Here is a 25,508-nt window from a genome sequence, read left to right on the forward strand (position 1 = left end):
CCTCTACGTTATGAGAACGGTGAATATGGAAATTACATTGCACAATCCACCTCGAGCTCAGCTAGCCAAACTTCTTCACTGCATGTTCTAAGGAGGTCTTGTGTTCAATTCCCACCGGACCTATTACATTTTTTTTCGCGTACAAAGAAGTAATCATGTTTAATATTGCTATTATGAACATGTATAAGTTACTAACTCTTTGTCTGTTACAAGCATATTCGGCTTACTTCTGATTAACTTACTGTGCATATTGTAATTTAGCGATTGTGATTTATTTACTGTGCATAGTGTTAATTTATTTACTGTGTTTTTTATTTACTGTGCATGCTGGCCAAGATTGACGGGAAATAACTGGGACACCTTGTATGTATGTATTTTTATTCCAGCAGAATTCATACTTTATTGGTAACGCGGGTATTAACATTGAAATGATCAGGGGTTTCTAGGGCCCTCGGAGACAACGGCAACAGAAAATTATACAGGGTGTTGGGTGTATTTTATACCTCGTCTGTGCCTAAACTAGTATACTTAATAAACTATACGTTTTACAGTATATTTCTATGTACATATAATAAATCAATTACAGGAGTGTTAAATTTAATTCAGTTCACTGTAATCGCTGGCTTTAGCAATATTAATCTGTTTCGCCGCTCTTTTACATGCTCTTCTCAAGGATTTCGTGTATTTCAACAAACCAGCCTCGATCTGTTCTTCGTCCTCCGTAAGGAGATCGTCAGCTTTATACGACGGAAGACAATCAGCACCGCCAACAGCGACAACCTGCCTCGCGATCTCTGGATCAACGCAGAGTCTCGTTAACGCTGTCGCGGCAGTAATTTCTAAACGTCTATAGGCGTCTTCTAACCCTGGAGGTCTCATTCTAAGGAACGAAACCAGGGCAATAGATGCACGAGCCTCTGCCAAGTGCAATCGAGCTTCAGGGGTGCGGGACAATTCGCTGATCAGTGCTGCCACCTGTTCCATCAGCCAAACGTTTTTGCCGGCTGATTTCTTTACACTTTTCAGCAACTTCTTTACAGTGCCTTGTTTCAATATTACAGAGGCGCATGTTTTGGACTTGGACAGATGATTAAACGCGGCCGCTCCGAGCAATAGGGTTTGATTACAGCTAGTATTCTCGACTAGACGATTCAAGGAGGGTATCAGGTTTCTAGAAAACGGTTCCAAGTAAGGTAGACCGAGAGCATTGACCCAGGGTGCTGTTATCTGCACGACCAACGCCGTGGCCTCCATTTTCTCCTTCTCGGACGAATGACCCGCGATCAGAAGGTCTGTCAATATTTCCGGACCACCATCCTTGACAAATTGATCTATTGCAACAGCAGAGCAACAGACACTTGCCAAGGCACGCAATGAGGCTGCTACAAAATCAGTCGATGTCTTTCCAGCCGTGATCACAGACGTTAGAAGGGCTCTGATGCCTGAACACCTAGTAATACTGCTTCCAGCTCGTGGCCCTGCTAAACCTAGAGCAGTCAATGCTGCCAATGCACCTCTAGCTACCATAATGTCATCCTTTGGTGCTTCTTCCAATCCTCTGACCACTCTCTGTAAAAGGAATGTTGGTTTTTTACGTCACACGGTATTTCTCCTTTTTTTTTCAAAATAATTCTGTACTGCGTTTCATGGTACAAATTAATTCACGTGTCATGTACCTCTATATAGAAGTCTAATCGAGTATCGATGGCGCCGTTCACGTAGTTCCTCATGGTTTCGAGTTGGGACAGTATTCCTTTCAAACTGCTTTGTTGAATTCTACGAGGTGGTGGTGCACCCAGTTCTGATAAAACAGAGAACGCATCTTCCTCGATGGCACGTAGAAGCGCCTTCTCCGATTTCCCGCCTTCCAGATGAGCCACTTTACTGAAATTATACATAATCGTTGATATTTTTCACACTTCAATACGCTTTATCATTTATAATCGAACAATACGAAGTTCTATCCTGTTCACGCAAATTAAATAGCAAATGTTTCAGTATCACTTCACATCATTCTACATTTTAACCCTGGTGTAGGCAGCCAGGTACCCAGGTACCCAATTTTTAATTTCCTTTCACAATTTTGTATGTACTTGTCTAAAACAACGCTTGGTATATTATAGGAGGGTAACATTTCATCTGAAATTTACGTAATAATCGTACGTACTCGAATATATATTGGTAATGGCGGTCGAACTGGTCCGCCCTGACGAGCAGTTTGTTCGCGGCAGCGGTAGCCAATGACGCGAGTGTCCTCAGGTCCTTCATTTCGTCCTTCTCGGAGAGAAACTCGCGAACTTTTCGTCGCGGCAGTGCTTTGCTCTGAAGAGTATTCGTGCACTCGCTCGCGGTTTCCATCGCGAGACCACCAAGCCACGTCCTCACTGAACACGACTGCCTGTAGTTTCGGGACTGTATTAGAGATCTAGAGGATGGCTCTGACTCGAAGTTGCTCGCTATCGAGGAGCTCGTGGTTCTTGGCTCATCCGCGTCTTCGGGTGGTTCCGCGGCATACAGGAAATCGCCTAAACACTCGTCCTCCACGGAAACAGACGACGGGATCGCTGATGCGTCTACTTGATCCTCTTCCGTTCTGAAACGAATGCGTTACTTGTTAGATTTTGTAAATAATATGGTTCTTTCATGTATACGAATGCATGCTTTATCATCGACAAAACTGGGTAATACAGATTCCTCTCCATTATTGTCCCGAACTCGGGTCCGCGTCGGGAAAAAATTCTATATTTCCAGGAGTCAAAATGATCGACAGTTTTTAATATTACTGGATTGATCGAGTGATTAATATAACCTTCCAATTCAATGAACATCCCATAAAAATATAAACCCCACTTCTGGAAAATCGTTATCCTTAGAACTTGCTTCCCAAGTACTTAGCTTCAGCATTGTTTAAAGTTTCCGAATGGAAACAGATACGATCGCGGTGTATTTATTTCTTATCTTAACAGTCGTAATACCGTGGAATAATTATATCCGCGGCTTCCAACGCCATGAAATTTATGCAGCGATGATTCGTCCCGCGGAATAGTTCCAGCCTCCTCGCTAACAATTATGGTGTAACGTAAAGTGTGTCCTTAGACGTAACTGAACGACGACGTATAAAGTCCGTACTCCGGTATCGGGTCATTTAGCAAACGAATCGTCAAAAACGATCTTTGACGGACTAATTGAGGCTCTAACCCTGTCCCTTCCATCAAGCATAATATTGGATACCGCTGTAAGCTAGACAATATTTTTATAATCACCGCTTAGTTAACCCTCTAATGGTAAGGTCCGGGTCGTATTCGACCCAAGTTATTTTTGATTATTTTTTTGTTATTCTCATATTAAAATATTTGTTATTATTTAGTAAATGCTTATATTATTATGTGTGATATAAGTAATTATTATTCCTTATATAAATGAACCAAAATACAGATTCAAGATAATAACGTTTTTGACACGTCTGAAAATAGCAAAAAAGAGCTCGGGTCGGATTTGACTTTACAGATTTATTACTTTTTCGACCTGCCCCGCCTATTTAAAAAGGAAACCGTAGTAAGTAGTGTGCACCTATAGGCAAGATTCAACATAATAGTAGCCGCATTTTTGTCTAAATATCTCTGAAACTACATTACTTTCTCGACCTCCCTGCCTGATTTTTCGTTTTATCATGTAAAATTATTATTTATAAAACACTAAACATCGGAATCTAACAATATAGTACCTAACACAGCGCGATTATAGGTGTACTACGGTACCTGAGACGCGCCATAACGAGACCAACATCGGGTCTCGACTACCGTCGCCGGGTCATCGTTAAGGCCTGACCACTGTCCTCCAATTCCCAGTGCCCGCGTAACCAGGTGGCACACAAGTCCGTTGTTACCGCGGGGAACAATGGAGATCAACGCGCGCGAGAGAACACGCTGACTAATCTGGTCACCTACGGAACTAAGAATCCGTTTTCTCATGGACGACGGTGACTAACGACAACACCAACCCATTTTTGCTTTCCGACTAATGCTCCCCGGTAGCTGTGTACGCGGTGGTCACCTGTGCACGCCGCGATCCGCAGGCGCCTCGAATTCTTGCCGGATTCGCTGTCGTCCAAGGGGATCACAAGAGGTTGACTCAAACCTCTCGTCGTCGCCGCTACGTCATTTTACGTATTCCCCGCGCGACGCGTTGCATTGAATCACGTAGACGGGCGCGCGCGCGGACGCGTGAATCTACACGGTGTCGAGGAAAGAAACGTGTCCGTTGCAGAACGCGTAAGAAGGTCCGTTGTATGGGACCTATGGAGACAAATTCAAGGGGGACACGCGATGAACGACAAGAAAATGATATTCCTTTTCAATAGATTGGGAACGTGTTCCGTTCGACCGGGTAATGAGCCCTTTTGGTATTCTTTTGTGGGACCTGATTGGCTTCCGTTTATCCATGGGACAGATCTTCCGTCTTTATGATTCACAGGGCTGGGGGTCGTAGAAAAGGAATTATATTGTTCGATTGTTTCTTTGTACTCGATTGCTTGTATGTGTGTGTGTGTTTGTCGTAGAGGAGGCGACACAGTGTGCTTTGAAAATTGGAAGAATATATTTATACGTAGCTTCCTGGAGTACACGCCAATCAAAGTTGTCAATTTTGACATGCCAAAACAACCTCTCGGTCTGATGTGTAACCGCGCGAAGTTTTAACCGGATGGAAAAAAAAAGTTACCTATTCAAGGAGGTCTACACTCTGCTGCTTAAAAAGTCAACTCTACGTTCCAGTAGAATGTTGATGCGCGGATATACCAGAGTTCGAATAGAAACTTCGATCCTACTATATCTGCCAAGGAGTGCTCCGTATGCAAATGTCCTGGGTAAATGTATGTTAATCATTCTTCTTTATAGTACGTATTTTACAACATTACTCAAGGATCGTCTCGCAATACCGTATCTGAGATGCAGGGGTTTAATTTGCGTTGTAGATCTATAGACGTATAATACTAATCGATGTTAATTGACGATATGCCTCGGAATTTTCCCGCACGTTCCATCCGCGCTCTAAGATTTCCAAACGAGTTTTTATAAGGCATATCGGCACTAGGATTACCGAACATGCCTCACATAACGATTTCTTCGACGACTTCCTTGAATACTAACTTCGTGATCCATGTTATGCATACCGTTATGGTTTAACCGCCCCGAGACGACACCAAATAATGTAACAGAAAATAGTAGACATTCTCGAAATGAAATGAGTTTTTAATGCATCATTGAATTCCTATTAATATGGTGCATTAAATATAGGTTAGAAAAAGTCAGTTCAATAAACAGATTAAGTGCTACCCGATGAGATACAATCGATATAATATAATAATTTTCATTCTGATACGGGTGTTCAGAAACATTTAATATTCCTAACGACGAGCTACGCTGGCTTCCAATGCACCTGGACGAATGATAACCCATCTAGGTGAATACGTGCGCACACGTTGTTCGGCCATCTTATAGGGGCGAACAAAAGTTTACGAAACAGGCGAGAAATAACACGGGGAAGTACCTTACGTGTTGCATTCCTATCGCTTTGCTCAGCACGCGGACACTATCGCGGGCGATTCATGTTCTTAAAACATACATTCCTCACAGCTTATCGTCTCTTACAAGGTGCGGCTTGGTTTCAGAGATAACACTTCTTAACACGGGATGCCTTGATCCCCATACCTTCAGTGACCGAAGTACACATTACGGAAGTACAGGCTGACAAAACATGAACTGAACGTTGTCAAAAATTTATGATTTAGCCGCGTATCAGACAACGGCAAGTACTGTAGGCTATTAAAACGTTAATGACTTGTTTAATGTAAGTTTCTATTTTACATTTCTCAATTGGGATAATATGTAATTCTGAATAGTAATTGTGGTTTCTTTGTGTCATTATCATCCTGCGTAATACTGCCCGAATAGTTATCGAGCTAATATCACACGAGTCTAACATTTATTTCCAGCAATATTTTTGAAATTCCCTCGCATGCAGCAGATCAGTCCTTTGCATTTGTGTATCTGATCCGCGTCATTCACCTTCTCTTGACTCTCGATCAAGTTCTTATATTTAAAATTACCTCTGCGTTCTTGGCACTTCTCCTTCGGAACGTGCATCGAAGACTGTCGTATTCCGAGATAGAATTCTGGGGTCCTTGGGCGTGGATGTGTACGTGGGATTCGGGAGAGATTCGTCCAACCATACGGAGCCGAGTCTCGGATGCACGCTCTGTCGACGGTCCTTGATTCTCCGTCGTCTCCTTCGACGCATTGGCGTCTCGTTCTCGTAATGTTCAGAGCAGTTTGACCTTTCGGAATCGGAGAATCCGGAGTCCAGGCTTCTGAGATCCTGGCTGATCGGACTGCACGATCTGTCCACCAAAACTATGTTGTTCTCGTCTTCTTTTTCCTCGTCCTGTATATCCATCGTAGCTCTGCAGAAACGTTAATAAATATATAAAATTCCTTCGCTGTAACTATCATATGTCCATAATAAAATAAAAGGACTAGACAATAATTAATTAACTACGGATATTATACATTTCTAGTACAAGCTATTGTAGACAATTGGATAAAATGAACGAAGTTTAACAATAATTTTAACTTTACTTATAATCAAACGAGAACCATAATTTTCTTTCTAGTACCTACCCAATTTTACAAGTATGTATTTACAAAAAACAATGCTTTGCGTGTACATTCATAATCTAATAATTAATAATTAAACAAGAGCATCGTTCTATACTAATACACAGGCATTGAAATCACCAAAAGGAATCTCGTAGAAAGCCGCGAACAAACTGTTGCAACTACAAAAAACGTCATTACCACGATTGCCAACCTAAAATAAATAACTATGTACCAATATTGACGGAGAAAAGTCTCCGTGATAAGTAGATAAAGAAAGCCCGATAAACGAGGCAAGATTGTTCAACACGAATTTCACTTACGTTTGAGTCATTACATTTCCATTGCAAATCGACGCCACGGAATACAAATCTTCCCTATCCTCGCTGGGACAGACGTGAATCGCCGTGATATTCTGTACGGTGTCGCTCTCGTTGATGCTCGACGAGCGTTCTTCTGCTTCCTCCTCGTGGACCTCCATGTTCCGTCGAAGATTCTGTCTCGCGAGATCATCGTTCCGCGCGGCGAAACGATCGAGACGACCCATATCCAGTTCCTCCATTTGACCCCAGAACACTCTGCTCTGACGTCTCTTGAACGCGCTCATGATTGTGGACTTTCGATTCGTTCACAATATTCAATATCGAGTTTCCTCGGCCGTTAGAACAAAGGGTCGTTAAAAGTCTTGTAAGTTTCTTCGGTTGTTTCACCCTGTTGGTGGTAAGACGAAGGATGCGCCTCGATATAATAGGACAGCACACCGGGGTTGTTTCACGATTCAACGGAGCGAAACGACCCTCCCACAGGTCGCGTGCCCGGAGGACCTTATGGTGTCCATCGCAACCCCCGTGAAGATACAATCGCTTATCGCGTCGACACCAGAAGCATTTCTACGTAAATTTACAACAGAACCACACTTTTTTTTTTTCAACTAAATTTTCGTTACAAACGTACTTTATTCGCGATAAGAAATATTCAGGTTTATTCGTTTGAAGACACTTGAATCGATACACGCGGTTCCGTAAGTCCCACTCGGTTCTCGATCGACATACGCGACTGTGAACGATTCTGAATTATACACTTCCGATCAATAAGTATATCCCCGTGCACAGCGTCGAGGATCGATCGATCCAAACGTATCGGTGCCTCGCGTACAACTGACTCGGCGGGATCGAGTCGCTTCCGACTTCCTTCCCGTAAAGTCGCGCTCCCTATCCGCCTCTCGAGCCCGTAAGCCAACTCGCATGAAAACAGGAGCTCCTCCCCTTCTCTTTTGTCGCGTCTATGGGGTGCGCAACTCTCTCCGTCCAGTCCTCCAGGTACCCCCGTGTAACCCCCGGCATGTGTGTGATCCCCCATGTGTAACCGCCAAAGCGTAACTGGGTGCATTCTGGCTCGTCGCGACGGGGATGATGCAGTGGCGTGAACAGGAAATCCGTTCGATTGATCCATCCTTAATCGAGGTGACCGACCCACTGTAATAAGTTCGAAAATATTAAAACCGTAAGATTTGTTTGGGACGGTATTACAGTAAATGCTGGTAATTATACAGTAAATGAACATTAACTAGAAGAAAGTAAGACTAAAATTTACTTATGTAGCTTGTTCTGAATCACATATAATATCGTTATTGCATTTGTATCTCTGTGTAATTTTAAAAAGAAACAACAGTACATCCCACATTACATTCCAGACATATCCTTCGATTTACAATACTCAATTCTAAGCCACCTTGTGTTTAACGTAACTACATATTCCCACGGAAATTCGCATGACGTTCGCTTAATCATCATGGGTGGGGAAACCGATCAGACTTCCGTTCGCGTCATTGGGATTGCGAGTCACTGTATAAACAGCGTTTAAAAGTAATAGCGATGCATTTGGTCGTTATAAAAAAAGTGTCGCGATCTCTCGATTTAGATTCGTGTTTTTAGTTCACGGTTCGAAAGTTTAGTGAAATGTTGCTAATTTTCATCTGAGTGTCTAGAGATCAGAAGTATTAACGTGGTGGCTAGCGCAGTATTGGGAGACACACCGGGAGACGTCACGAAATCACGCCAATGCTATTTTTAAGGGCCAGGTGTGACTTCGGGTTTGGTATCGTTCTCGTGTGCGTGCATATGCACGCGCGGGGGTCGAGCTCCCCTCTCTATAAAACCGGGCCACGGTGGCATTTCCACCACCATCGGGATCCAGGGGCACGCGCCGTTCCGGACACATCTGCGTAAAATGCCTCCAGTGATGAGTGTCCCGCTCGTATGCGTGAGTGCGTGTTATGTGTGTGCGTGGATGATTCACTTAACGTGCGTTCTTTTACGATTCTAATCGTCGATACAATTCGATTGAGCAATGGTAACCACCGTATTTACGAGGGCTCCAATTCGGGACAATACCACTGTAACGTATTCCTCCCCCTCGTTTCTCCTCCACAGGATTATTATAGAAGATGATACGGGATTAATGTCACGCAACGCATCTGGAAAAGAATGGTTTGAATAAGCATAAATATTGAAAATTATTTATATTCTAGGAACAGTTCACGGTTAAGGGTCATTCCATACGAAATCGGATAACTTTTTGGAGTAACATTTCGGATTTTGTTGACACTTGGATATGTTGTAGTCTTTAGTAATATATAAACGTATCTTGAAGGATTGTTGAACATTTTTTAAATTGTTGTTGCTACAGCTGTTTGAAATATAGTGTTAACCGTTTTTCAGTAAATCATAACTGTGGGTGCTTATAGTGGAGACAAATAAGAGTACCTTATAAAGATTATTGTATGTGTATGTATTATAATACTTATGAACTGAAGTGCAGACGCGTTCGTTAATTATTGAGAAACCGGAGTTTCTGTATTCCGTAACGTCCGGTGTCCAATGGTTTTGTCTCGAAATACCGCATATGTGCTGGAACGTCTGCAGTTCGACGTCGCATAAAAGCGTCAAAGGGTCCGAACGACCCCTATTGTACGCAGAGATCCAAACGAAAATGGGGGACAGCTGGGTACGGACCGTTATTTAAAGGTGCGCGCGCGATTGAACACGCGTCTGCTCAGATTAGTCGGTGAAATTTAAATCCAAAACTAAATAAGTTGTTATTAAGAGATCTGACCATTGAATATTCTAAAACAGATCAGGAGCAATTTTTTGGTACCATAATATTTTTGTAAAAAGACCATTTATTACGTATTTTGCAGATAACAAATTTCAGATTTTTTATTTGCGAATATTTTATAGCAACTGAGAACCAGTAATAATAAGAACATTATTAAAATCGCAATTGTTTGCAACAGGTTGACAAGGTATCTCTTCATGCGCACCCCGTTTAGTTCACTTTGGACAACTCTTATAGCGTTATGCTGGCAGCTCTTGTTTTGACCAAGTATTAGATTTGAAGCTTAAAGAACGTAGATTAAGCCTATGTATTTGTTAAGAAAGAATAATTACAAGATATTGTCAAAATCGCAACTGTTTACAATGGTTAACACTGAGAACCGTCAGAAGCTCTCCGTTCAGTTCACATTTGGACAGCTCTTCCAACGTTGTGCTGACAGCATTCGTCTTGACCAAGCACTCGACTTGTAGCTGAAAGAACGTAGATTAATCTCCTGTCAGTGGCAATAACAATAAACGACCAGAACACTATTAAAATCGCATTTAATTACGGAATACCACTATTTTTTTGACCGGTGGCGCCACCCGCGGTAATTCGCTCAAACTGCTAGCGAAATAATACCGACAGGTGAGTGAAAATTTCTAGTGTTGGAAAAATGCGAATATCTCGGTAATTAAGCGCTTAAAATGAACGTCATTAGTCTCAAACTGTTCCTCGAGACTTAATGCATGGACCCAATAGTATAGAACCCCTGAATTAGTAAAATTAGTTATGCCTGTATTACTGTATCCCTTATGGGGTGGCAACCCTAACAACAACAGGTTTGGATCGCATTTATACTGCTGAACGGTCATCATTTTTCCTCGTCACGCATTCAATTAGAAGTTTAAAGAACGTAGAATAATACTCTCTAACGGCTGGGAACCAGTAATTACAAGAACATTGTTAAAATCTCAATTATTTGCAACGGTTGACACTGTATCTCGTCATGTGTACCCCGGTTAGTTCACTTTGGACAGCTCGTACATCGTTATACGGACAGCTTTCGTTTAGCTGAAGCACTCAATTTGTAGCTGAAAGTACGTAGATTAATCCACTGTTATTGATAATAACAATAAACGACCAGAACACTGTTAAAATCGCATTTAATCGCTGAGTACCACTATTTTTTTGACCGGTGGCGCCATCCGCGGCGAATCGCTGAAACTGCTAGCCAATTATATGGCTAGCAGTTTCAGCGATTCGGCACGGGTGGCGCCACCGTTCAAAAAAATAGTGGTATTCCGTAATTAAATGCGATTTTAACAGTGTTCTGGTCGTTTATTGTTATTTTCAACGACAGGGGATTAATCTACGTTGTTTTAGCTTCAAACTGAATGCTTGATCAAGACGTAACTTCTCCATAGAACGTTGGAAGAGCTATTTAAAGTGAACTAAACGGGGTACGCATCGCGAGATAGAGTGTCAACCGTTACAAAGAATTGTGATTTTAACAATGTTCTTGTAATTACCGGTTCCCAGCCGTTAGAGAGTAATATTCTACATTGTTCAAACTTTGAATTTATTGCGTGACAAGGAAAAATGATGACCGTTCAGCAGTATAAATGCGATCCAAACCTGTTGTTGTTAGGGTTGCCACCCCATAAGGGATACAGTAATACAGGCATAACTAATTTTACTAATTCAGGGGTTCTATACTATTGGGTCCATGCATTAAGTCTCGAGGAACAGTTTGAGACTAATGACGTTCATTTTAAGCGCTTAATTACCGAAATATTCGCATTTTTCCAACACTAGAAATTTTCACTCACCTGTCGGTATTATTTCGCTAGCAGTTTGAGCGAATTACCGCGGGTGGCGCCACCGGTCAAAAAAATAGTGGTAATCCGCGATTAAATGCGATTTTAACAGTGTTCTGGTCGTTTATTGTTATTACCACTGACAGGAGATTAATCTACGTTCTTTCAGCTACAAGTCGAGTGCTTGGTCAAGACGAATGCTGTCAGCACAACGTTGGAAGAGCTGTCCAAAGTAAAGTAAACGGGGTATGCGTGACGAGATACAGTGTCAATCGTTACAAACAATTGTGATTTCAACAATGTTCTTGTAATTACTGGTTCCCAGCCGTTAGAGAGTATTATTCTACGTTCTTTAAACTTCAAATGAAATGCGTGACGAAGAAAAATGATGCCTGTTCAGCCGTGTAAATGCGATCAAACCTGTTGTTGTTAGGGTTGCCATTCCATAAGGGGTCAGCGTTAATAGTAGCATAAATAATTGTACTAATTCTGGTGTTCTGCAGTATTGGGTCTACGCATTAAGTCGTGAGGAATAATTTGAGACCGACGACGTAGGGGGCAGCAGAAAATCCCTGACTTTTTACATTATGGGTATTTCAGAACATGAGACACGAAGTCCCATAAGATGATAGGTCTCTCCTATACCTAGTCGGTGACACAATGCTAGCGTGAACTAAAACGGATAGATTCCTACTATTATGCCAGATTTGGCCGCTTGCTGCAGCACTTGCCTGGGAACAACGAATTCCCAGGCGTGAGCACTCTCATTTCCACTTTATCTTGAGATACAACAACAGGAATCGCGGCAAACTAGTAGTATTTTAGAACAAACTGGATGTCTCCTGGCCGGCAGGGACATGTAGTTGGGGGCAGTAGCAGCAAGTAGCAGTCTGTAGACAGGACTCGACCAATCGAGCATGCATGTATGCGTTTCTCGTGAAGCAGATAGCACTCGAAACGATAGGAATTAAGGTAAACGGCATTACATACTTAAATCGATACTCCACGTCGTCTCAGGGAATGCGTGATATAAAAAACGTTTGTACCTTCTCACCCGTTCCTCAGTTGGAGAGAGGCATCCGCGACGGTGTTGTAACACGTGTCTGGATGCACGGATCGTTTATGAAGGATTCAATCACGCTGTTAATTGACAACAATCTTCGTGGCAACACCAAAGGACCAGAAACGACGTGAGTACCATGTTACCTCCGTTTTTTTAAACAATAACTACATCCTTCCACCTCTCAATTTCGATCCCCTTTATATCAATATTGAAGAATCGAAAGTGCAATTTCAAACGAGTGAATTCAAACGATCGATTCGATAGTTCGAATTGGAAATTCGTGACGATTTTCTCCTGTGTAAATTTTTTGAAATTAATAATAAGTTGATCTTGGACGAGGAAAATATTTATAAACGGTAAATAAAAAAGCAATTGCTCACTTGTCTGTCATAGTAAATAGTATATCCTGTTTAAACGTATACAGGCAATTGTTCTTCTTGTTTTCGAGAATATGAAATACCTACTTGTTCGATTGAAAATTCTTTTACCGTTGTAGTACTCTGTTTTATATTTTTTCATAAATATTTGCAACCAAAGTTATGTGTAGACTTCCGTGAAATATCTTATACTTTGTACAATAATTGGTCAACGTATTTTATAGAATAATAATATATATGAATATGCAGTGTATAATTTAAAAAATGCCTCAATGAGAATACCACTTTATTTTATACTTATATTTTTAAAATCCTTGACGAAACATACAAATGATTGCTTATTTTCCATTTTTGTAAAACAATTCAGGAAATGTTCAAAATTAATCTGGTAAGTTTTAATTACGAGAACGGACGATGCTTATTAGCAAATGCATATTTGTGCATATTAGTTCCATTATTTCGATATCTTTAGTTGCGGAAGCTATCATGATACATGACGTCAATATTTACAAGAATACATGATAAATCATTTATGAAAAATACACTTCATGTACCGTGGTAATAAAACATGTATGTAATCTAAAAACACACAATTTTATTAATGATATAGCAATGTTAATATCGAGATCTCTGCAAACAAGAATTTCATAATACAATAGAACATTTCATTGTATTCTTCGTATAATGTATATAACAGTTCTCGTTCGAAATTTTTTTTTTAATTATCAAGAACTAAAGATTTAACTGCATTAGTAGAATACGTTTGGACATGACACATTGCATAGAATAGATAAGTTTACAATTCAGCAGGCGATGTACGATACATCTGTAGTTTTGTGTCAATGCTTCATTAACCCTTTCAATAGGCATCACACGATCGATATATGTAATAACTTTTTTAACGAAACCGTGCCATCATCACTGGGAACACTAGTAAATCGAGGCTAGATTGGAACGCATTAATTTGTCGAATTCGGAAGAGAAACTTTATGTTCCTTGAAATATAAAATAAATAATGGCTTACTGACAATATTATTTCGTATCGATGTCAATTTTTTTTTTACCACGAAGTCCATTCGCTCTGCATTTATAGGTCGATATTAGCACTGTATCGGTTCCGTGCAAACGTTCGTATTACAAAAGTGAGATAAATGCTTCTGTGTATCGATGTTATTATCTTCCAATCGAATTAAAAATAATTTGTACACAGGAGAACCGATCGATAAAGATCGAATCTGTAAGATTGAATTTTATTTATTCACTTTCATCATTATTTGCGAAACGTGTCGACAACCGTCGCTTATTGCGATAGGACAAGGAATTTTCCGTGCATTGGACAGTGTCTTTGCGATCACGTCGTGTAAAATATTTGATGGAACAACGGAACAGTTCTATTCTATATTAACAGTAGAACTACCATGCAAGTCAAAATGATTTACCGATACATTCTTACAACGATGATTAAAATGTTATAACAATCCATTTTCTCAGATCTTTTGTAACTTTTATTACGATATGACAGTAAAGAAATTAGTCAATTTATAAATTTGTAAATTTTCAAAAGTTTGCCATATTTCTCAATCGATCGAAAAAGATGTGTGTTTATCATTGGTAGTTCTAGTGTTAACAGATGTTAAATCAACTATTTGTCGTATCATTCGTAAAAGTATCGTTCTTTTTATTCTATTATTTACCATATATTACCGTGACAAATTATGTATATTTTCATACATTGTTTCCAAATAGTTTCGTTTTCTTTAATCGTTAATTTATAAATCGTATGATTCCTGTAACGAGATTCGTACATAAAGTGTCGCATGTAACCTGTTACATACTGTCTTCTTCAATACTATTCAAGCCAACGATAAAATATCAAACGATTCGCTGCTCCGCCGATCCGAAATCGTTGCCTCGGCAGTTTTTCACCCCCCAAAAAATCACTGTCTACGTTTGATACCGTTTGATGATCGATAACGATATTTTTTAGCTACTGGCACGCGGTGTCTATTTGCAGTGCAGTCACCCGCGCCATTATTAGACGTACAGGTGGTATGTGCATGTGTTTGTCTAGACGCATGTGTGTGACTCGACGCATAGACACGGCCCTCGGCCAGTCGTAAATGTGTCTAGAAATCAACACTGATAAAGTCTCGATGGAAATAGAGTACACAAACGACGATAGTAGGTGGACTTCGATACTAACATCCACTATTACAGCAGTTCTCAAATTTTAAAAATGTTGTACCACATAAATAAAAATAAAAAAATATATGTACCACCATAACAGCATTTCCCGATTAAAAATCAATACATCCCAAATGGGGTGTTTCTAATCAAAGAATGAAACATTTAAAATTTATTTAATTTAATTATATTCGTAAATGAAACTTTTACATTATAATAAAATATAGTAAATGGTGGGTAATAATACATGAGCAAATATTAAGGAGATTTATTATTGGTGAGGATTAATGCGACACCCGGGAATGTAATCTGTTTGTGAATTGGAAGCCGCGCCGGGTTCCACGGGTTCCACGGGTTCCCCCCTCCCAGTGGTGGAGATAACACCTGGGTAATAATCGTGGATCAAGAATCAGTCAATAATCGCGAGGTCCCTGTATACACCGTCTCACATAACAATGATGCCTTATCACATCCTTCCAATTGACACCCAGTTTGTGTGTAAGTTAATATAGAAAAAAATCTGTATTTGCTTGAACACCGCTGGTCTTGTCATTATACATACGCGATCGCCCTGAAATAAGCTGTATAACAGTCAAACCGGTGTATTGTTGGTTAAAATAAATTTAACTAATTATACGTCATCGATCCTTTCAATACGATTGGACGAAGTGTAATTCGGGGGAGTTGTGACATGTTAGCGTAACGGAAGTATCAGTTTCGCTGAGCGCCTAATATTTACCGTACAACAAACGCGTTGTAAATCTGTCGACAGACGTTGATAAAAATAATGAACACGGCACGCCGCGTAGATTCTCAGTGGAACACACTAAGAATGTTCAATTGAAATTAAGACGCGTGAGTACGCTCTTCGCTCATTCATGGAAGGTCACGTAAGTTACTACTCCGCGTTCCAGCACACCGTTTCGTGGTAACAGAAGGTCAGAAAGTAACGGATACATGTATAAGACGTTTCCAATTCAACGGTACAGACTTCTGTGTCGAATAAGTTGATTTTTACATTACTGTAATCGTCTCAAATAAATTTTAAACGGTGTATTGCATTGACACTGTACGATTATACAGAAATATTAGGAGGCAGGGAAAGTAAAAGAGAAGTGTACAGGATGTTTTAAACTCAACGGTACAATTTGTTCTGATAAAATGAAGTAATTTTTACATTACTTCATCGTTTCGAATGAATGTTAAATCGCGTATTACATCGAAACTACTGGATTGTACCAAAATCCTGGACAAAATCATTGTGTACACGGAAATCAAGTATCTTACGCACTAATAATTTACGATCAGTAAATTCGATACAAACAGTGGATTGGTTACCAGAGGTTTAATTGATATTCATCAGCGACACAACTGCCACCAAGGACAAGAATGATGTAATATAGACCAATATTTTTCACCGACAGGATCCTCGATAGGCTCGACTAAGACAAACATTGCTCAAATGATTAATCGAGGAGATCTTGTAGATACAAACAAACAGCTGATGGTCCATATAATATTAAATGCTAGAGGCAACGCTCCGAGTGAGTTGTCCGAAAACTTCTTCGTGATCAACATCAGTGACCCGTGACAATAATTTTGAACTAGAAGAAAAGTGGTTTCAAAGTTGTACGAAATAATAAGAAACACGTATCTTGATATGTGAATGGTATGAAAAAAAAAATATATTTTGTTAGAAGTGAAGTTTTGATTTCGGAAGATTGAAAATTCGAAACGCTACATCCGTGAAGGTTTAACAATAGAACTACCAGCATTGAATGTATACGAAATAAACTTGTCAAATTGTGTAATACACATAATACATAATCCAATCTAGCGTAATACAGTCTCATATGAAATGTATCCTAACTCAGAAGCCAACAATAAATTCCACAAAAAGCGTTATTATAACTTGGGTAATTGTACCATATGAAATCTGCAATCCAGCATTTTGACGGGTTTGGTAGTTCTAGTGTTAAGAAAGCATGTAATTGAAGTGAAAGAATAAAATCGATCGGTTTGGAACTTTTGTTTATTCGATATAAATAGTCTAGAATCGTAAGTGTACGTAGAATACGTAAATACGATTCCACGTTGCCACAGTCTTTTGAACGATCTGAAATTCTTTGTTGCAGCGACCGCGATGTACAGAATAGATATATTTTTATAAACCCATTTAGATAACCGAGTTCCCTTCTGGAAGATGGACAAAAATCAGAAAAAGGAGGTGGAAAATCCGCGAGAGAATGCCAATATACTGTCGAAACTATTATTCGGGTAAGCTATATGTGTTTATGTAAGCTATATCTATTTTTCCTGTATCCTAAACAATGAATACCTTGGAATATATACCTTATAATTAATTCGCCGTGTAGAATCCATCCTGTAAAAGATTCCCGAATTTTTTATTAACAGACCCTGTACATTAATTCGCTCTGACGAAAGAAGTTGTAATCGCTCTGACATTTAATAGAAAATCAAATTTGACGAACAGGTGGATCTTGAAGATATTCGTGGTCGGCTACAGAAGGGAGTTGGAAGAGAGCGATCTGTATTCACCTCTGCTGGAGGACAGGAGCGACAAGTTAGGGAAACGTATCGTGAAGAACTGGGAGAACGAGGTGAAACGATGCGAAAAGAACGGCAATCACTCGAAGCCAAGTTTGTTCAGGGTACTCTATGGGTCCTTTGGCAATATTGTCATGTACACGGCAGTATGGCTGGTCATTCTTGAATTCGTTATACGGTACGGTAGACCACACCATTCAATTAGTTTTTTCGAAAAAATGACGACTTTACTTTCTTACTGACGAAAGGAATTGCTTATGTGTAACCGTCACTTCTTTAAACGTTTTTCGCTACTTTATAGTACCTACTTGTGACGCTGAACACGACCACATCTGCTTTTAAGCGTAGTCTTTACCAGATCTTAAAGTTTCACATGATATGGGAGAATCTCTGAAAGACGATATTAAAATGTTGGTGGAGAACAAATGGTTGCTTGGACCGCATAAATGCTACTACAATCAGTATTACGACGTAAAATATTGACCTTCCACAATTCTTTTTAATCCGACGATAAAGACTAAAGATTCGAAATAATATACGTGAAATATAAATCGTAAACATTCCCCAAGCCTTTACCATCTTGATAGCTCTTGTCTCAGTTTGCGCGATAGGAAACAATTTATTATCGATAATGCAACGATTATATTAACTTAATTTGAATATGATAATATTTGTTTTAGGCTTGCTCAGCCATTTCTGCTGGCTAGACTGCTACGATATTTCTCTGGAGACAGGTCATCATGGGACACCAATATGTACTATTACGTGACAGCATTCTGTCTTCTGCCCATCGTCGACGCCATTGTTCTGCACTGGTCCCTGCAAACTCTGATGCACGTCGGGATGAAGGTCAGAGTGGCCTGTTGCACTCTGATTTACAGAAAGATCCTGAGGCTGTCGAATTCCGTCCTTGAGAATGAAACATCTGCTGGACAGGTGAGAGATCACGCGAATCGAAACGAAATGGGGCTCGAGTATGGATCTTCGAACTGGTTTGATGTCGATGTTACAGATGGTGAACTTCCTGAGCAACGACGTGAACAGGCTCGACTACTTTGTATTTTGTATTCATTACTTGTGGATCGGACCGGTCCAGATGATTCTAATTGCGTACCTCATATTCCGCGAGATCGGTTTGGGCGCCTTCACTGGAATGATAACGTTCCTTCTCTGTATACCATTGCAGAGTAAGCTGTTTGATTTATCGAAGAAATTCTAACATAACCGTACATGTAAACTATCCGAAGGATAATAGTTCTACTTGTACTGGTCATTGCCGATCGAATACTTATCGTTGGACTAAAAGATTTTTAGTATTGTACAAAGACATTTTCTCTTTTGATTTTACATAGTATTTTTTGTGTGTCCGTTGCAGTGTACTTTGGCCGGAAGGTGATGCGTTTGACACACAGCTCGGCCCAGAAAACCGACAATAGGCTGAGGTTGATGAATCAAATCATCGCTGGGGTGGAAGTAATCAAAATGTACGTTTGGGAGGTTCCATACTCGCTTCTTGTTCAGAATGCCAGACGGTAAGGGAAATATATTATTATTACTACCGTTAGATTTTCATCGTGTCTCGGACATCTACATTCATATTCTATACCAATAGCAGTGTTTTGCATTTATATTGACCATCCATTATTACAGTAATAAGTAGACATGACTGCTGTGTCTCTACAAAAAATTAACATATCGTTCTGATCTCAGACCCTGGAAAATCGCATCTTCATCTACCAAATTGCAAGTAAATTTACAGTACTCGTAGAAGACATTTGAGAACCAAACCGGAACCTAAGTCTAATCCAAAATTAAGACTGAGCTCTGCACCAAGCTCTAGAAACAAAGCCGAAACCAATCCGAAATTCTACACTGAACCTGAAATCAGTCCCAAATCTTACCTTGATGCACAAAATCAACCCCAAATCCTACGCCGAGTTGGAAACTAAGCTCGCTCTCTTAAAAACTTACGTGGTCCGTTTTCCACTCTGCACACACTCTAGAGACCGACATTACCAATCGAAACACTGTTCTGTCTTTAGGAAAGAGGTGGATGCGATAAAAAAATACTCGACAATAGAGCAGTTCGGTTTAACGTTCAGCGTTTACGTTCCTCAAGTTAGCCTTTTCATAACAGTATTGACATACGTTTTGACCGGGCACAGCATCGACGCTGAGAAAGTGTTCATGACGACAGCGTTCTTCGCTCTTTTACGCACCTCAATGACCATGGGCTTTCCCCTGAGTAAGTGACACGATCGTTTCCATCAAATCAGTTACGTTTCATCTCCGAATCAAGAACCGATTACGCGTTTGAGCTAAAAAAGTGCCAGAAACTGGGCAATATATAGGATGTCCCAAAATGATGGAATAAGCAGCAACGTGCATATTCCTTATGCAAATACAAATCGAGAAGTCCTTTACAATTTTGTAATTTGAAGCTCTATTTCCGAGATATTAGCAGTTGAATGTACACCAATCAGCTGAGCGGTCGGCCACATGTACGCGTAGATATAGTGAAGCAAAGACCGTTGAGCTGGGTCGGGCGCGCTTCTGAACTGTAACTGCGCGCACGCGTGGCTGTCCGCTCAATTGATTGGCGTTAGTTCAACTGCTAATATCTCGGTGTAAAGAATATACACGCTCCGGCGTATCCCATCATTTTGAGACACCATATATAAACGCAATGGTCTTGAACTACGCTTAGGTATTCATCAACTGGCCGAAGCAACGGTCTCCATCAGACGCCTCGAGAAGTTCATGATGCATCCGGAAAGATTCGATTGCCGTACCAAGCAGAATCAAATGGCCTGCCAATCGACCCCGGTGTACATAAAAAATGTCACCGCCAGATGGGACGAGTCCAGAGATTACACCCTACAGAACGTGGATCTGTCGGTCCAAGCGGGTGACTTCATCGCGGTGATCGGCCAGATAGGATCTGGAAAGAGCAGTTTACTACAGGTGATACTCGGCGAGTTGCCGTTAACGAAAGGTGATCTGGAGGTGCACGGAAAGATCAGTTTCGCGGATCAAAAGCCTTGGATCTTCGCCTCCTCGATCAGACAGAACATCCTCTTTGGCCAACCGTTCAACGAAACACGGTACAACGATGTGATTCGAGTCTGTCAATTGAAACGGGACCTGGACGGTTTCCAGCATCACGACAGCACCATGGTTGGCGAAAGGGGTATCAATCTGAGCGGCGGTCAACGGGCCAGAATTAATTTAGCTCGAGCGATCTACATGGATGCGGATATCTATCTGTTGGACGATCCCCTGTCCGCGGTGGATCCGCACGTCGGCAGCCGGATCGTGAAGGAATGCATCTCGGGCTTTCTGAACGGGAAAACCAGAATCCTGGTCACCCATCAGATTCAATACCTGAAGTCCGCCAATCAGATCGTCGTGCTGAACAACGGTAGCGTGCAGGCGAAGGGTAGTTTCGAGGAGCTGCAGTCTATGAATCTGGATTTCATGCAGATCTTTCGGGATGCGGACAAGGACAAGGAGACCAAAGTACCGGTGAACATGGACGAGAAGGGACAGTTGGTCGAGACCAAGGAAAAAGAAGAGGAGACTGTTGTCAGCGAAGAACCGATCGAAGTGGCCGAAACCAGGACCGTTGGCAAGATTTCTGGCAGAGTGTTATTGGCCTATCTAAAAGCCAGCAAGAACGTTCTTCTGGTTTCCATGATGATCATCTGTTTCGTATTCAGCCAAGGGATATCCAGCGGCAGCGATTATTTGGTCGCGTTTTGGGTGAAGACCGAGGTCGCAGCGTGGGTCACAACCGTGAACGGTACAATGGACTTCCAGTGGAATGGGCCGCTGTCGCGTGATGGTATTATTTATCTTTATAGTGGGCTGGTCGTTGGCGTTGTCCTTGTCTACGTGACGCAAACGTTCTTGTACTACGGTGTCTGTATGCGGGCCTCGATAAACCTGCACGCGGACATGTTTCGCAGCATCGTGCGAGCCGCGATGCATTTTTACAATACCAATCCCGCCGGTCGGATACTTAATAGGTACGTATTTTTCAGTGAATTGTTCACGTGTACGGGACTAACTTTAGGCGTTGCTGTACAGAAAATGGTTGATTCTGAGTACATTTTACTATCTAAAATAATCCGTTATCTATTGATTGTGTCAGCATGTAAGGGATGCATCGGATGGATACAATTTGATTTCTTTATATCTTTTTTTTTTTTTAGATATCAAAGTGACCTTGAGTTTCTTCAAGGTCAATGTACCTTTTCTTTAATACCACGTTGCTGTTGATGGAAGGACGAATTAAACGACCTATAGCATGATGGTATTAAAAAGAAAGCTGTATTGACCTTGAAAGAACTCAAGTTCACCTTGATATCTCAAGAAACGTAGAACTAGAAACATAAATATAGAAAAATCAAATTGTATCCTCGTGATGTGACCTTTAAAATATCGATGCTAAAGAAATCAATTCTCGATCAAGGTTCTCGAAGGATATCGGTACCATCGACAAGAGAATGCCGTGTACTATGTTTGACGTTATGACAATGTGCTTGTCTCTTATTGGCGCCATAATCATCATCGGCACCGTCAGTCTTTGGCTGCTAATACCAACGGGAATCCTCATCGCAGTCATCTATTATATGCGAGTAGTATACATTACAACCAGTCGGTCCGTAAAACGTATGGAAGGCATCAGTAAGTGTTATTTCAAATCAATTATTCACCAAAAATAAATAATAACACGTTCGCCGTTGTTGGCATTTGCTCAATCGCCACTCACTGTAACACGGACATAGAAGTACAGTCGCATATTCCAGCACGGTCACCGGTGTTCGACCACGTAGGCGCCACGTTGCAAGGTCTGACGACGATCAGAGCGTTCAGAGCCGAAACCACGGTAACCACAGATTTCGACAACCACCAGGACCTCCACACCTCCACGTGGTTCATATTCATCTCCATTTCCCGGGTGTTCGGCCTCTACATCGAGATATTTTGCATGATCTACATAGCCATGTTAACGATCCTGTTCATAATATTCAAGGATCTGGCGGTGGCCGGTGACATCGGTTTGGTGATCACGCAGGTCACGGGGATCATCGGGCTCCTGCAATGGGGTATGAGACAGACGGCTGAGTTAGAGAATCATTTGACATCCATAGAAAGGGTGTTGGAGTACAGTAATCTAGAGGAGGAGCCTTTTCTGGATAGCCGACCGGACCGTAAGGCGCCTGAACATTGGCCCGCCAAGGGTCTCGTGGAGTTCAAGGACGTGAAGCTGAGATACGGACCGAAGGGCGCTAATGTGTTGAAAGGCATCAACTTTGTGGTGATGCCCAAAGAGAAGGTCGGTGTTGTGGGTAGGACCGGAGCTGGGAAGACCTCTTTGATCAGCGCTCTCTTTCGGTTAGCGTACATCGACGGGGAGATCGTGATCGATAACATACCGACGAACACGATCGCATTGCACGATTTCCGTTCGAAGATCAGCATCATACCGCAAGAACCAGTGCTGTTCGGTGGTAGTCTTCGACGGAATTTAGACCCTTTCGATGAGTACACGGACAGCGTATTGTGGGAGACGCTGCAAGAAGTCGAACTGAAAAAAACTATATCCGATATGGCCGCTGGTCTGAACACCAAAGTCGCCGAGGACGGGCTGAACTTCAGCGTCGGTCAACGTCAATTATTGTGCCTTGCACGAGCGCTGATCCGAAACAATAAGATCATGGTGCTCGACGAAGCCACTGCTAATGTCGATCCGCAGACTGATTCACTGATACAGCAGACAGTCAGGAAGAAGTTCGTCGATTGTACTGTCTTCACTATAGCGCATAGATTGAATACCATAATGGATAGCGACAAGATACTCGTGATGGACCAAGGTCACCTGGTGGTAAGATGAGTTATTCGAATGTTCTCGTTCCTTGTGTTCTTGATGTTTGTGAAATGCTCAAGGCGAATTTAGACTTTTAACACTTTGGATATGCAACACGGATAATTCGTACACACTGGAAAGGTGTAAAACTGAATTTACAAACATTCAGTTTGGATGATCATTATGGATGATTCGTCTACGGTGAATGTGAAAAATGAAAGGTGCAGTATTTATACCAGTTCACTGCTTGAATTCACGGTTTATTCTGAAATATTCATCGAATTTACTAAGTTGACCCAATAGATCTTGAAACAAAGTATGGTATTTTCCATTCTTCTCTCGGAAAGAATACATTAACTTCTTCTATTTCATTCTCTCGCTTGTTATTAAAATTCTTAGTAATGGAATATCCAAAAAATATTAAGAATCGGCCATATTTACTTTGCACGAAACGCGGATGAAACCAATGTTTTTTCGATGAATCGTCCGCGGTGATTATCCAAAGTGTAACAGTGTAAATTCGCCTTAAAAGTCAGCGTAAAAAATGTAGAGTATAAAATTCTTTTTTATGAATCCCCGTTCTAGGAACGATTAAGACAGAGAATGCGTTTCGAGTGTTCTGTTTGTTTTAGGAATTCGACCATCCGTACGTTTTATTGCAAAACAAGGGCTATTTTTACGATATGGTGCAGAAGACTGGTCTCGCAATGGCGAACAGTCTATCCGAAATAGCGACAAACGTAAGTAATAATACTTGAATGAAAAAGATCTGTGGTTGCATATGGAGGAAATGAACATTCCATTGGTTTTTCAGTGTTTTTACAGAAACAACGAAGCGTTAACTTAATGACAGTCAATCTCTGGTAATATTGAAGATACACGATATTCAAAGAAATTCTTTTTATACGTCCGATTTGTATTTTACTATCTCGAACTGGCACCTGTCGCTAAAGGTATCTTCGATTATACGAACTGTCACGAAAGTATGGTGCTTGCCAAGGTATTAATGAAGTAACATATAGATATAAGTAAAGTATATAAAATCTTTTGTAATGAAACCATATTCAATAAAATGTAATGCGATGAAAAATATTGGGAATATCTTTGTTCTATTACAGCTTTCTGCGTGTATTGGATTATAGGCAAAATTTTAATGAATAATCACGAATTATTTACGCACTTTTATTTTCATTCCTAACGGTCCAGCGGCATCGTGGAAACAACAGTTATTCAGATATCATTTTCTATGTTACATCGTAGCCCGTAGCATGGAAAGAAATGCCATAGCACTCTTTATAACCTGTTTGAAAAATAGAAAAAAATTATCTGAATAATCTCGCGTTTTGCAAACGAAATGTCTGATACTTATATATTATATATATATACAGAGTGTAACAAAAGTGTTGTAGGTCCCAGAAAAGGGTCACTCGTGAGGTGATTTGAAACACGTTTTCCGAACTCGCGTCTAACTATTTTTCAGTTAAGTTCAAAAAGAATCTTCATATGAAACATAAGACACATACAAACATTTCAAAATTTATCGTATATGGACCTTAATTTTAATTTCAATTATACGTTGGTCTTGAATACCCGTAAGATAACCTCTTTCTGTTTCCAAAATGTATAATAGCGTTAGCCAATTATTGAAATAGAGAATATGAACAACTTCAAGTAAGTAGCTGTACGTACATCAGTAAAACCATACAGCGAGAATTTGTAAAATTTTCCGCCGGTAAGATACAGCGCTTGTTGCGCATTTACCAAAAAGATCAAGAAAGTTCTTCTGTCTTTGATCGCCACTTCGGGCCAATCGATATCGGATAATGCATTTTCAACGTTCTCGTTCTAAACATAAAGTTGCCGTGAATATTTGGC

At 40.7% G+C, this 25,508-nt stretch overlaps 2 protein-coding genes across 2 annotated transcripts; one reads left to right on the forward strand and one right to left on the reverse strand.

Annotated features, from left to right (window-relative positions):
* Window positions 1–582: 582 nt before the first annotated feature.
* Window positions 583–7,306, reverse strand: LOC107187557 (protein inscuteable homolog). The gene is made up of 5 exons (XM_015575682.1): window positions 6,977–7,306; window positions 6,107–6,460; window positions 2,168–2,593; window positions 1,677–1,884; window positions 583–1,569 (listed from the first exon to the last, which is right to left on the reverse strand). The coding sequence occupies exons 1-5, from the start codon at window positions 7,258–7,260 to the stop codon at window positions 598–600; spliced, it is 2,244 nt and encodes a 747-aa protein (XP_015431168.1). The 5' UTR covers window positions 7,261–7,306; the 3' UTR covers window positions 583–597.
* A 10,090-nt stretch (window positions 7,307–17,396) lies between these two features.
* LOC107187510 (probable multidrug resistance-associated protein lethal(2)03659) lies at window positions 17,397–24,709 on the forward strand. Its single transcript, XM_015575628.1, has 11 exons — window positions 17,397–17,470; window positions 17,688–17,939; window positions 18,442–18,697; window positions 18,774–18,948; window positions 19,137–19,293; window positions 19,804–20,006; window positions 20,469–21,789; window positions 22,236–22,450; window positions 22,573–23,651; window positions 24,266–24,373; window positions 24,448–24,709. Exons 1-11 carry the CDS (start codon window positions 17,397–17,399, stop codon window positions 24,478–24,480), a joined length of 3,873 nt encoding a protein of 1,290 aa, XP_015431114.1. The 3' UTR covers window positions 24,481–24,709.
* The last annotated feature ends 799 nt before the right edge of the window (window positions 24,710–25,508 follow it).

Source organism: Dufourea novaeangliae, unplaced genomic scaffold (assembly GCF_001272555.1).
Source record: "Dufourea novaeangliae isolate 0120121106 unplaced genomic scaffold, ASM127255v1 scaffold89, whole genome shotgun sequence".
NCBI lineage: Eukaryota > Metazoa > Arthropoda > Insecta > Hymenoptera > Halictidae > Dufourea > Dufourea novaeangliae.

What these genes read in the sequence shown, in the direction of transcription:
- LOC107187557 (XM_015575682.1), bottom strand. Translation starts at nt 7,260, where the DNA reads ATGAGCGCGTTCAAGAGACGTCAGAGCAGAGTGTTCTGGGGTCAAATG. An exon ending in GAAGTGCCAAGAACGCAGAG is followed by an intron (nt 2,594 to 6,106) that starts GTAATTTTAAAT and finishes CATTCGTTTCAG; the next exon opens with AACGGAAGAGGATCAAGTAG. An exon ending in CATTACCAATATATATTCGA is followed by an intron (nt 1,885 to 2,167) that starts GTACGTACGATT and finishes GTATAATTTCAG; the next exon opens with TAAAGTGGCTCATCTGGAAG.
- LOC107187510 (XM_015575628.1), top strand. Translation starts at nt 17,397, where the DNA reads ATGGACAAAAATCAGAAAAAGGAGGTGGAAAATCCGCGAGAGAATGCC. An exon ending in CTTGTTCAGAATGCCAGACG is followed by an intron (nt 19,294 to 19,803) that starts GTAAGGGAAATA and finishes TTCTGTCTTTAG; the next exon opens with GAAAGAGGTGGATGCGATAA. An exon ending in TGGACCAAGGTCACCTGGTG is followed by an intron (nt 23,652 to 24,265) that starts GTAAGATGAGTT and finishes TGTTTGTTTTAG; the next exon opens with GAATTCGACCATCCGTACGT.